The sequence below is a fragment of the Calliphora vicina genome, chromosome 5, assembly GCF_958450345.1.
Source record: "Calliphora vicina chromosome 5, idCalVici1.1, whole genome shotgun sequence".
NCBI lineage: Eukaryota > Metazoa > Arthropoda > Insecta > Diptera > Calliphoridae > Calliphora > Calliphora vicina.
Window position 1 is genome coordinate 45261495 of NC_088784.1, and position 12892 is coordinate 45274386.

Here is a 12892-nt window from a genome sequence, read left to right on the forward strand (position 1 = left end):
CTCTTTTTGGAACCAGAGGAATTAACGCTTGAGCAGGAGATAAATAAATTTCTTACAGGGCACAAAAATATGTCAAAGTATGAGGCAAAAAAAGTTTTTTTAAGCCTACTCTCTAAAGTTAAAAGTATTTATGGGCCAAAGATTTCTTAACTTTTTTACTTTTAATGTAAGATCACTTGTGGATACAAGTCGTCAAATTGATCTCTACAACACCCTGTATTACAACAAAATTGACATCGGCTTCATACAAGAATGTCGCCTAAATCGAAACAAAAAAATATACCTTAAAGGCTATAATTTTGTATATGACCACTCACACATTGGAGTAGCAATTGTTTTAAAGGACAATATATCTTATAGTCGTATTAACATTAACGATACAGGTTTCAATTGTAATTTTATTCAAATAAAATTCAATACGAATAATATACTCAAAAAATATTTAATTGGCTCAGTTTATATTCCTGGAAACTTTCCTGTCACTGCCTTAAGTAATGGCCTATCAAAAATTCTACAAGTGGCTAGTGAGTTTGACGGTTTCGTGCTTGGAGGAGACCTGAATGCTAAAAATCCCTCGTGGGGAGATCTATTGGACAATGCAAACGGTAAAATCTTATATAATTGGCTTTTAGACCATTCACTCGAGGTGGTTCGTATTTGCGCAGACAAACCCTCATACCCAAACGGATCTTCCTTTCTGGATCATTGCCTGGTAAGCCCGCACCTCTTGGACTCCAGTTCCCAAAATTTAAGAATTTCAACATTACCCTCATTCTCAGACCATTTTCCAATCAAACTTAAATTAATTCTCAGACGCAGCGACTTACTTTTACGTAATCCACGTTTTTTTACATCCTATAAGAATACAAACTGGAATCGTTTTCGCCACGATTTGAAGTCTGCCTGTATGGACATCATGCCTTCTGAATATAGAAATCTTCAGAATAATGAAATAGATTCCTTGATATCGACGTTCAACTCTGGAAACTTTCCTGTCACTGCCTTACATCTATACATGTCCGCAACTCTGAAAAGATTGAGATTAGCCATAACAAAGCTCCAATTTCCGAAAATATTAAGAAGTTTTTTAAAATAAAGCACAGGTGGCAAAGTGATCTAAAGAAAATTTTCCATCGCACAGGAAATAGAATGTCTCAAGAGTATAAAACGATTTCAACGCAAATTCAACTTTTAAAAACAATTATAAAGGAGCTTGTAAACATAGAACAAGGCAATATATTTAATAGCAAACTGCAAAAAATAAGGCCAGGCCCAACTGCCTTTAAGCAAATTTACCAGGCAATAGGCAATAAGAAGTCGTCATTCTGTAATGAAATTGTTGTCAACAACATTTCCATCTCCGATGATGATATCATTGCAGAACATTTCCGTAGTTACTACAGTAGAGTCTACAGCGAAAACACACCTGAGCGGCCGTTAGACAATATTAATTCCCGTATATCCACTTTAATGGAAGTTATGCCACAACACATATATTCGTTTGACACAACTTCAAATTCCTTGGAAAATCCTGATAATTATCATTTTACTAATCTTGATGACGTTAAGCAAATTGTTAAAAAAGTAATCAATAAAAAATCGTATGGTATAGACGGGGTAACAAATTTTATTCTGAAAAAGCTCCCGGACATATCGTGGAAATTTCTGACCATATTATTTAACAATTGCCTCAACAACTATTACTTTCCTGCAGCATGGAAATCTGCTAAAATTATTCCAATAAAGAAGAAGGAGAGCAGTAACAATCTTGCAGATTTTCGCCCCATATCGTTACTATCAAATATCGGAAAGGTATTTGAGCACATTATTAAAAATAAACTTGAAAATGATTTCTTGGTTAACCCAGTGTCACCGTTCCAATTTGTATTTAAAAAATACCACTCCACACAACATGCTCTTTTAAAACTGCACAATGACGTCATTCATAATCTGAGGCAAAAGATTTGTACCGTTGCCATTTCTCTAGACATTGAAAGGGCCTTTGATTCGGCCTGGCATAAGGGAATTTTATATAAGCTAATTGAGCTTGAGGTTGATCCTTTTCTTGTAAAGATGTTTGAGAGCTATTTCACGGACCGTAGGTTCAACGTGCAGATCAACGAGTCTATGTCTAGTTTTGATTTAGTAAACAGCGGTGTGCCCCAAAGGAAGTGTACTGGCACCTTACTTATTTAACCTATTTCTATATGACTTTCCTCACTGTGTAGGAACCACCAAAGCCATTTTATATGCGGATGACTGTCTAATCTACGCTCACCATGAATCACCAGCACAGGCATTGTGTCATGGTACAATCAGTTACCAGGTACAATTATTAGAGAGAGTTTTCATTATTCAACCCTAAAACGTCAAACTATGTGTTTAATTACTTACCTTTTTTCAATTTGTTACCGCGATATTTTATACATTTTTAATTGAAATTAGTACACATTTATTTAATAAAATATAGTTTTTCTTCAATTATTAATGAATTTATGGTTGAAATTGAATTTTTTCGTAACAAAAATTTAAATTCAATAATTTTTTTTGGCATTTCCTTTTTATATTTTTTAATTTTCTTTTGTTTGACGTTATAGGGAATGTATAATTGAGAGCATACTTTCTAATAATTGTACCTTGCTAATTCTACAATGGCATTGTGTAATGCTACTCTTCACCTGAACACAATCGATAATTATTATAGAAAGTGGGGCATTAAGATAAACGCTGCAAAATCTCAGGCTATTTGTATAAGAAATGCATCAGGTAAATGCGCTAGATTCGTGGTTCCGGAAAGTAAGCTTCTGAGAATCTCCTTGAATGGCGTTGAAATTCCATTTAAATCCAGTATTAAGTACCTTGGAGTAAACTTTGATAAGTTAATGAAATTTAATAATCACGGAAGAATTTTACTTACCAAAGCTAAACTTATTACTGGCATGTTTTCCAGTTTATTTAATAGTTCACACCTTCACCAGAACACGAAACTTCTTCTGTACAAGGTTGCTATCAGATCAGCTCTCATTTATGCATTTCCAATCTGGTTTTCTATTTCACCGATAGTTGCAAAAGAATTGGAAATACATGAAAGAAAAGTTCTACGAAAATGTATTCGAAGAAATTTTCAAAGCCATACCAAACGATACTCCAACTCATATATATATACCCAGTCTGGTGTCAAACCTTTGTGTGCGTATGCCTTCTACCTCCAAAGGAAATTTGTTGGAAATCTTGGTCACCATGATAACTCCCTTATGAACGACATTTATGAGGAGGAGAGATACACGGACTGGTCGAGATTTGGATACCTATCGACTATTGGTATTGTTATGGAGTCTTTGGATGCTGACATGGATCCATTCAAGCTGCCGGATTTTTATTGCAAGGCAATTCCTGGTGCCCATAGAGGATGAATTCACCACTATTTCACCCATTTTATTTACTTATTATTTATTTATATGACAATTTATTATTTTTTTTTGTACTTAAATGGTACTCTCGGATTATGTATGTACTTATTGTTCATCAATGTAACTGTTTTATTAACGTGATTTTTGAATTCTGCGAATTCCATTTCTGTTATTTAATTTATATTCACATACAATGTATGTTACATGTAATTATTGTTAGTCATTTAATTTATCTGTGATATCGGTTTTCACTGTTGGCCAATGTGATTTACGGTTTTGTTTTATTTAGTTTTAAGTGTTATTTAGTTTTATGTATTTATTTTGTTTAACAGTCTTCTCTGTTAGTTATAGTAAATGCCGGGAGCAAGCATTGTTTGCGTATCATTTTAACAGTTCAATGTTAACAACATATGATTTTTATTTAGCAAGTTGCTTTTTATCTTTTAATGTGTATTAAAACAAGACAAATATATAGTTTTAAGATTTTATACATCAAAATGTCGATTTTGTATCTCACTCTTCCATGTAAAGAAAAAAAAGACTCAATAAAACGCTTTACTTACTTACTTACTTATATCTTCATATAGGAAGCTGGAACGCTTAAAAGACTTCACGATATGACTTTTAATTGGTACTCCACCAATAACGTAGAGTTTTAATGGTCTCCACCAGGGTTTATCAAATTAAAAGACTCAAGGTTGGTGCAAACGACGTGAAACGGAAACCGTTATACGAAGCCTTACATCACACACGTGTCAGAGTGAGACGCAAAATTGTCGAAGACAAAAAACTAAAATGGGCCTGATTGCACTTAAAAAAGTAATTGCAATGACGCGCGAGTTGTTAATCAACCCACCTTACTTTACGACTCGGTTTTGAAATGTACGATTGTAATCAGCTGTTATTTGCAACATCAAACACTAGAGAATTTGATAGTACTAGCCTCTAAACAAGTGAAGAAAAAATAATAGTAAATAATTAAAAATAATAATACTGAATTGTTTATAGTTGTTAAATTTTAATTCAAATATTTTGAAAATATCAAATCAAAATTCATACAGTATCATAAGTTTTTATCAATAGATTAGCAAAGTTATTTTCTAAATTAATTCCAATTTATGTAAAATTTTAAAACAAAATGTATTTGCTGATTTCTGAAGAGTTTGAAATATTTTCTTTATACTCTGTAAGTCATTTATGGTGGGACGGTAGTATCTGCAAATATTTTTACATCCTTAACCCCCGTCTAGACCGGCAATAACTTCATTAACATATATTGCAGCAAATATTCAAATTATGTTATTCAAGTTATGTTATGTGAAGACGAATCTTTTTCGTACCTGGCAATAATTGTCAACAGTTTTTCGTTGACAATTATTTCGAACTTAAAATCAAAGAATAACAGAAGGGAAGCAAGGCGAATTTATACAAGGTGGAGTCTGTCAAACAGCTGATAATTTTTGTTTCGCTTTTTGGTTCTAACAACTGTCAAAGCTTGTTTTTATATTTTAATATCTACATATTCCAAGCTTATTAACAAAATATTTATTGTTTACATAAATAAGTAAAGCCTTCACAATTCAATTATCTACACTATCTTAAGTTTAAATACTTATTTGTTTAATTTTTCATTTTGGTTTTTTGACATTTGTTAAGACCAATCGTTGTTTTTGTAGAACTGACATCACCTTGTATGAATTCGCCTTGAAGGGAAGCCTCTCATTTTTTCTACAACTACAACTTCTCTCTCTTCTCACATACAAGTAGTATGTGAATTCAACACACTTGAGAGAGAGATTTTACTTCAAAAATTTTTCTTGAAAATTGCACAAAATTGTAATTCTAACACACACTTTCACCATCACATAATATTTTTATTTTTTTCTCCACACATTTAAACCATTTAAATAACCGAAACATGTATATTTTGCACATACCAACAAAATATTTTTTAATTTTTTTGACATTAATTTTTTGATTGTCGAAATAAAAACTAAAAAAAACACATTTGTAAAATTTCGTATTGGAAATTAATAAAAAAAATTCAAATAAACTTAATTTTTGCTGAAATTATGGAATAAAAAGCGGAAAAATCTATTTATAAATCCTTTCCAGATATATAATAATTTCAATAATTCAATAATTTGAGAATTGTTTGAATTTTTAAATTTAATTGTAATAAAATTTTGTTATAATTCTTAACCCCATGTCTCCACGTAGCAATATTTATTGCTAAGCTCAAGCAATAACGTCGGCAGAACAACAGCAGAGTGATTGCTGATTGCTTTAGGTGGAGAAAACGTTCGTCACAAATACAAAATTTTCAACTCGAGAAGTTCTATGAAAAACTTTAGTGTATTTTGCTTATATTTTGTATTGCATGATTTTTTTCACTAATTTCTTTGATTTTTTACTTTTGGTACTTAAATAAATTAAATATGTATAAATTAATCGCACCGAATCATAGAAAGAAAAAATTTTAGATTAATGACAACTGAACTGACAGCTTATTGCTTAGCAATAATTGCTCAGGCAATCAGTAGAGCAATCATTGCGCAATGGATTGCTACATATGGCAATTTGCCGTCTACACTCGCAAATTTCATTGACGCAATCAAATTTGACAATTGCAGCAATAAATATTGCTACGTGGAGACTTAGGGTAAGGTCGCTTTTTTACAACTCTGTGTGTTTGAGGAGTGTGGTGAAAGTGGCTTGAAAACCAATACATATAAATAAAATTATACCAATACATTCTTATAGTTAGGTTTTTTTGACAACCGACTTAGGTTTTTTTGACAGCGTTTCACTTCTTATTATTCTTTGCTTTAAATATTAAATTAGGTTGTCAATTTGTGTTTGTCATTTCAAAGAAAATAAAAAAAAATAAGACGCGCAATAATAACATCAAAAGAAAATTATTTCCAGAAATTTTATTTTTTAACAGAAAAAAATTAATAACCCAAAAAATTTGCATTTATTTGCAAAAATATTTTTTTTGAATGTGTAAAATACAAGAGCAACATTCATAGTTTATAAGTTTTCACTGTAGTTTTAAATAAATTTTTCCTTACTTTTAACAAACATACACTTCTTTACTAATACACTCACACTTTTAAAAATTGAACTTGCTTTTTTTACCATTTTTTCAATTCCGCCATTAAGGAAGATCTTAGAGCGAGAGAAAAAATAAAATGTAGTAAAAAATCGATGAGTGTGTGAGACGAGATATATGATTGTTTTTTTTATATGTTTGTCCCTCTTTTAAATCTTCCGTGGTTTATTATACATTTTCTTTTGTTAATTTTTCGTACATTTTTTTGGTTTGCCTCCGCCATATTGCTAAACAGCTGATTAGGGCTATGTTAGTCTATGTACTTTGCGAATGTGTTTGAATTTACAATCAAGAAAACAGCAGAACATTTTTTTTGCGCTATTTACTGTACTGTTTTCAAGTTGCGTGTAGCCTACAAAGCAACCGAGTAGCAAAGCAATCATCTCAGAAGTGAACTAGGTTATTTACCATGGTGTAATGATATACAAGGTGTAGTTTGTATGCATTATGTCAGCTGTTTTTGACATAAAAGTTATTTGTTTTTGTATTGTTGTATTTGTTGCCGTAACGCATACACCTTATAATCATTACGCCATGTTATTTACTTTCAAATTTATATAAAAAAAACTACAAAAATTCAAATATCACTGTGATTGACAAGCAGTATATGTAAAAAAACTTGAATGCAAAACAAATATATTTTTGTATTCTATAGTTTGGCAATATTGCAAAAGGTATGCTCATATTGTTGGCCCCATGTCTATAGTTGACAAATACTTATAAGAATGGCGTTTCTTGCAAAGTCCTCTTTTACAATGGAGAATTTGAAAGGCAGACATTTTTCTCATTCTCTTTTGAACTAACTTTAACCTATGTAATACACACTCTACCTCTTCAACCCCACAAACTTCGTCTGTCAGCCCTTCAATTTCTGCATTGTAAAAGGAGTCAAAGACAGAGTTTCCAAATCTGAAGCATTAACAATTTTTCATAAACACACTTCACTAGCAATAAATAGTGAAAACTAGAATGCACTATTTATTTTTATCATATATTAAATTCTCCGCAGAATTACAACTTTTGGAGCAAAATCATGTCTGATATTCTGTCTTTTATATAAAGTCCCCTTTTACAACGCGGAAAATACTGTAGACAGACGAACATTTTTTGCACGAGGAGTTGGAGAAGTAAAGCGGTTAGTTCAAAGGAGATTTTGAAAATTATTTCCCTTTCAATTCCTGTATTGTAAAAGGGGGTCATTGTATGTAATGGTTTGCGATTGATTTTAAAATGTTACTATAAAAATTGTCTCCATTTACATCTCGTGTAGAAAGGTCTGAATTAAAAAAAATGGTTGGCAACGCTTTAAAAATGATGCATATACATATGTGGCATTAATGCAATTTTAACTTGGTAGCATTGTTTTGGGGCATTGTTCTTACTAACTCAAGTAGGAGGCACTGTTGGTTGAACGGTCGGCAGCCATTTCGATTTGTATTAAGTGCGTGGAGTGGTGATAGAAAAATTTCACCGAGTCCGAAAGCTTTGCATTTAGTAGATAAAACATTGGACTGTTGCAAAGACTAGATAGTTGTTAAGACACATCGTCACATATTTAAATGTCCATGGCTTCCACGTGCTACAATTGCAACCGTCCGGGTCATTTCGCCCGCGAATGCAGTTCTGGAGGAGGTGGTGGTGGAGGAGGTGGCGGTGGTGGCCGCGGAGGTGGTGGTGGTGGCCGTGATATGAGACGTGGTCACTACCGCGAGAAGTGCTTCAAGTGTAACCAGTTTGGTCATTTTGCTCGCAGTTGCCCCGAAACATCGGAGCGTTGCTATCGCTGCAATGATATTGGTCACATTTCTAAGGATTGCTCACAACCAGACAACCCGACTTGCTTTAAGTGTAACAAGATTGGCCACTGGGCGCGCAACTGTCCCGACGCATCAAATGACCGTGGATCGAGTAACATTTCATGCTATAAGTGCAACCGCACTGGACACATTTCTAAAAATTGTCCGGATACTGCTAAGACATGCTACGGCTGCGGCAAAAGCGGTCACTTGAGACGTGAGTGCGAAGAAAAAGGGAGTCGTAACTAGGATGCGGCCAACAACTTCAAGTCCTCCCTTTTTCAACTCACCGAATCGACACATTAAAAAAACTTAATATTAAAATAAAATCCCAAACTCTGAAGACAAAAATGCCATCCTTGAATTCCAAGCTGGGCCAACACTAGTGGTCTGGCGAATATATATCGATATTCCCAACATCCTCAAATTATACATACAATATACATATACCCTTGGAAATTAACAGTTTCAATTTTGGACATACTATCCCAACAATTAAATCAACTGAAAAAATAAAAATGAAGCAAATGTTTAAAAAAAAAATCTAAATGTTTGAGAATCGCTGTGAACAAATCTCGAAGAAGCATCTCTTCACCTTAACCCACAAGATGGACTTGTTTCAACTATTATAAAACAATGGATACGATGAATTGCCAGATGAAGTGATGGAATCCCGAGTAACAAAGCAACCATCTCAGAAGTGAACTAAGTTATTTACTTTCAAATTTATATAAAAAAAACTACAAAAATTCAAATATCACTGTGATTGTTTTTTAATTGTAAATTAAAATACTGGAGCTGCTGATTTGAGAACATATGTTTCCTTTGTTTTATTTGTGATGTAAATGATCAATACGGTAAATATCGATTTAAGAGTTGGAAACAAGTTTTGCTTTGTTCTACACGTTTAGTAGAAAAGCGGGGAACTCAATAATTCACAAAAACTTTTTGCGTTTAAAAAACATACATACATAAATGTGTATGTATATAATAATATGACTGTGTGTGTATATACATTGCCCATATTTAATTCTGAGTCACGGATAGTATTCCTATTTTTTCGAACAGAGAAAACACATGGTTGAGCAGCTGACATTTTCGCTTTATAGTTGATATTACAATTTCATAGCCTGTTGCTATCCATCTGGCCTAATAATTTAACCAAATAAAATTACAAATGGACTTGTACATATTTCAGCAAACGAATCGTTCATCGTATGTGGGGGTGAAAATGTTTGTTAGAGTTTAAGGTACAGTCATCATGCTTGTTTGTACTTTGTTATTTCTTCAATGGATACAATAGGATACTTTTAAAAATTGTAAAAGGTGTTATATATATATTTATATATTTCTTATATATTTATCAGATTTGTATTATCATATTTCGTAATACATAAATACTTGGACACGAATTAACATATAATAGATACACAAATTATTTCAAAAAATCAATACCGCAAATTAGCCTAACTACAGTAGCTGCAATGAAGATTTAAAATCCAGAAAGTAGAAACAGTTTGCTTTTTAATAACTTTTATGGCGTTGATAGCTCTCATAAAACATTTCTGCCTGCTCTCTCTTAGTTTAAGAATTATAGTAATTTAAAGTCAATATATATAATAGTAAATTTCTCATATATTTAGAAAATGATCTGATCGTTATGTGTATCATTGAATAGTGCCTCAAAAAACCTTTTATATACATATATGATATATAATATGGTACTGTTAACATTGTGAATCTAAAATAGCTTTTTAAATTTATATGACATTATTTACTTCAGATAGTTTTGATATACAGAATAAGTGATTTTAGCGGTGTCAATACATACAAATTTGATTATATAAAGAAAAAATATTAAAAAATAAACTGTTACTGGGATCTTGAATTATTTCGTTGCCAGATAGATGGGAAAGGATCTTGGCTAATAATGGCCAATACTTTCATTAAATTTATACTCTGCAAATTTTTTTAAAAAATAACCCGCATTTTTAAGTCATAAACCCAATATAAAAAAAATTAAATAATTGTTCCTACATCAATTGGCAATCCTGCCTAACGAATTATTAATTGTACATTAATGTAGCTTGACTTAAATGCTATTGATATTTTGTTACTTACTTAAACTATAAATTGGTAAATAATTTAATAAAAAATACATCGTCAAAATATGATATTTATTCATGAAATAAGTAAACAGATATAATCTCGTTCTATCTATTCATACTGATAATTATATTATAGAAAAAATATCTACTATCAACATCAATTTAACAAACAACTATTTTTAATTTATTTATTATATCTGCCTTATTTTCTTAGGCCTAACAATAAGTATTAAAATCTTAAAACTAAAATTAAAACCAATTGCTCTCTACCAAGTGCATTGCGGACAAATTGGCGTCATATTAGCGGTGTGGTAGATCGGCTCTACGAAGCCTTTATTGCTTTTGAGAGTGTGTGAGAAAACTAGAAAGCGGGTTCGGGTGATATTCAGGCCTGTTCTGAAATCCATGTGATTTCAACTCACAAATTGTTTTTAAATCACACGTGTGATTTGTGCCTGTTCTGTAAATCACACATTTTAATATTTTTCGTTGTGATTTCAAAATCCGAAATCACAAGAAAACATTGTTCAAAAAAATATTGTTGCCATTTAAGCTTTAATATTTTTAAATTTACATAAAAAACTATTAAATTTTTTATCGTTATCAATATAACTTAAGAAAATAAGAACATAAATTAATTTAGATTTTTAATAGATAGTTAACTTATATAAATTAATTATATTTTTCGTCATATGCATTATATTTGTTACTTTGCTGCTTTGTATTATCCAAAAACTAAATCAGAAATAGAAAATCAAAAAAATTACTTAACTACACACAAAAAATATTCGAGGTAATAGGTATTACCTTTACTGGCATAGTTAAATTATTTTTATATGAAACTAAATAAATAAGTTGTATTACCTATGCCAATAGTTAATTTATACAATACATTTTAACAAAAAACTATGTTAATTCTACTATTGTTGTTAGGTATCTTCTTCGAATATTTTTGTGTATATGTTTTTTCAATTTATTGTCATTTTAAACATACCCTGCAGGGAATGCCAATAGTAAATTTCTAGTGATTTACTATTGACATTGTCAGTAGCACTACTACTATATGTACGCCAGCCAATGAAATCTTCTATTGACATTTAACATTAGTTTGTCATTGAAAATTCACCAGTAGACTGTATCACTATTGACTAGGTAGTTACTTTCTATACCTATTGACTATACAGCATTATAAAAAAAACCAAACTATTGACGCGATCGTCGACAATGTCACCAAAAATGAACTAGAACTATTGTCTCTAACGTATCTCTACTGACGCTTAAAGGAAAGATTGTCGACATTTTAACTAGTGCAATTGTCTGTAGAGAAATAGTGTTGACATAGAGACATATGGTCCTAGGCTGGCTACAGGGTATTTATGAAGAAAAAAAGGTTTGTACATATTACATACATATATTTAATAAAATTTCTTTTAATAATTGTATATTTTCAGCAAAATATATTCATCCTGTTTCCATAGATTTGTTAAAGTAATTACAATAAATTCGCAGCCATTTAAAAGTAATTTTTTGTGATATATCACTGAGAGAGTGATTTATTCGAGAACATTTTAGGTTTGGGGTTGAGAGAAACAGAAAAGAAACAAGGACAAATAATCTGGATGAGTGATTTATAATTTATTTTTTTCTTAAAGGTCAGCTTGTGACTTTTATTTGCGAACATAAAAAATAAATGGAAAAAATGCATTTGATGCAAATCAACGTTCAAATATATAAAATTTATCAAAAGATTAATAACAAATTAAAAAATTCTCATTTCCATTACTCAGACTTCATTACTTCATATTTATCATATTATTTCCATAATTTTTTAAAAATTCCTAACAAAATGTTATTGTATGTAAATAAAAGAGAAAGTAACAGTCATTAAGAATAAGAACAAATGAATTGTTTATCTCACATCAAACCATTAAAAAACAACAAAAACAAATAAAAGACATACCAAAGCATTTAAATAAAAATCATTTTATAACTTTTATTTTTATCACAAAAATATAAATCACAATTTGAGTTTTTTGTATATGGACGAGTTATTTTCGATCTCTGGTATTTACAGTGAATGTCACTTAAAGTCGTACACCATCGTAGTCAAATTTTATTCATTAGTTTTAGAAAGTTGATGTTTTGGAAATATTTTAAAATGCTATTTTTATATTGTGTGTGCTATTACCTATCAGAAAATTGGGTATAATTTTAATTGCCCTTATCCACAAACAAAAAAATTGGGTAAGACTGTCAGTGCCCAGAATATCAACGCGTCATTTAAAATCGTAAAGGCATTAAAAAATAGCAAATGATACCCTAAAAAGTATTAGGATTATTTAATATTAACATTTTTTTAATTTTTAAAGTTTTAATTATAATTTAATATAATTGTACGAATTTAAGTGAAATATGAATTTTGTGATGTTCTTTAATTTTCATCAATATTTTTTTTAACGAATT

At 30.8% G+C, this 12892-nt stretch overlaps 1 protein-coding gene across 1 annotated transcript; it reads left to right on the top strand.

Annotated features, from left to right (window-relative positions):
- Nucleotides 1-7899: 7899 nt before the first annotated feature.
- On the top strand, nt 7900-9138 carry CNBP (CCHC-type zinc finger nucleic acid binding protein). Its single transcript, XM_065510651.1, has one exon. It carries the CDS (start codon nt 8085-8087, stop codon nt 8568-8570), a length of 486 nt encoding a protein of 161 aa, XP_065366723.1. The 5' UTR covers nt 7900-8084; the 3' UTR covers nt 8571-9138.
- Nucleotides 9139-12892: the final 3754 nt, after the last annotated feature.

What these genes read in the sequence shown, in the direction of transcription:
- CNBP (XM_065510651.1), top strand. Translation starts at nt 8,085, where the DNA reads ATGTCCATGGCTTCCACGTGCTACAATTGCAACCGTCCGGGTCATTTC.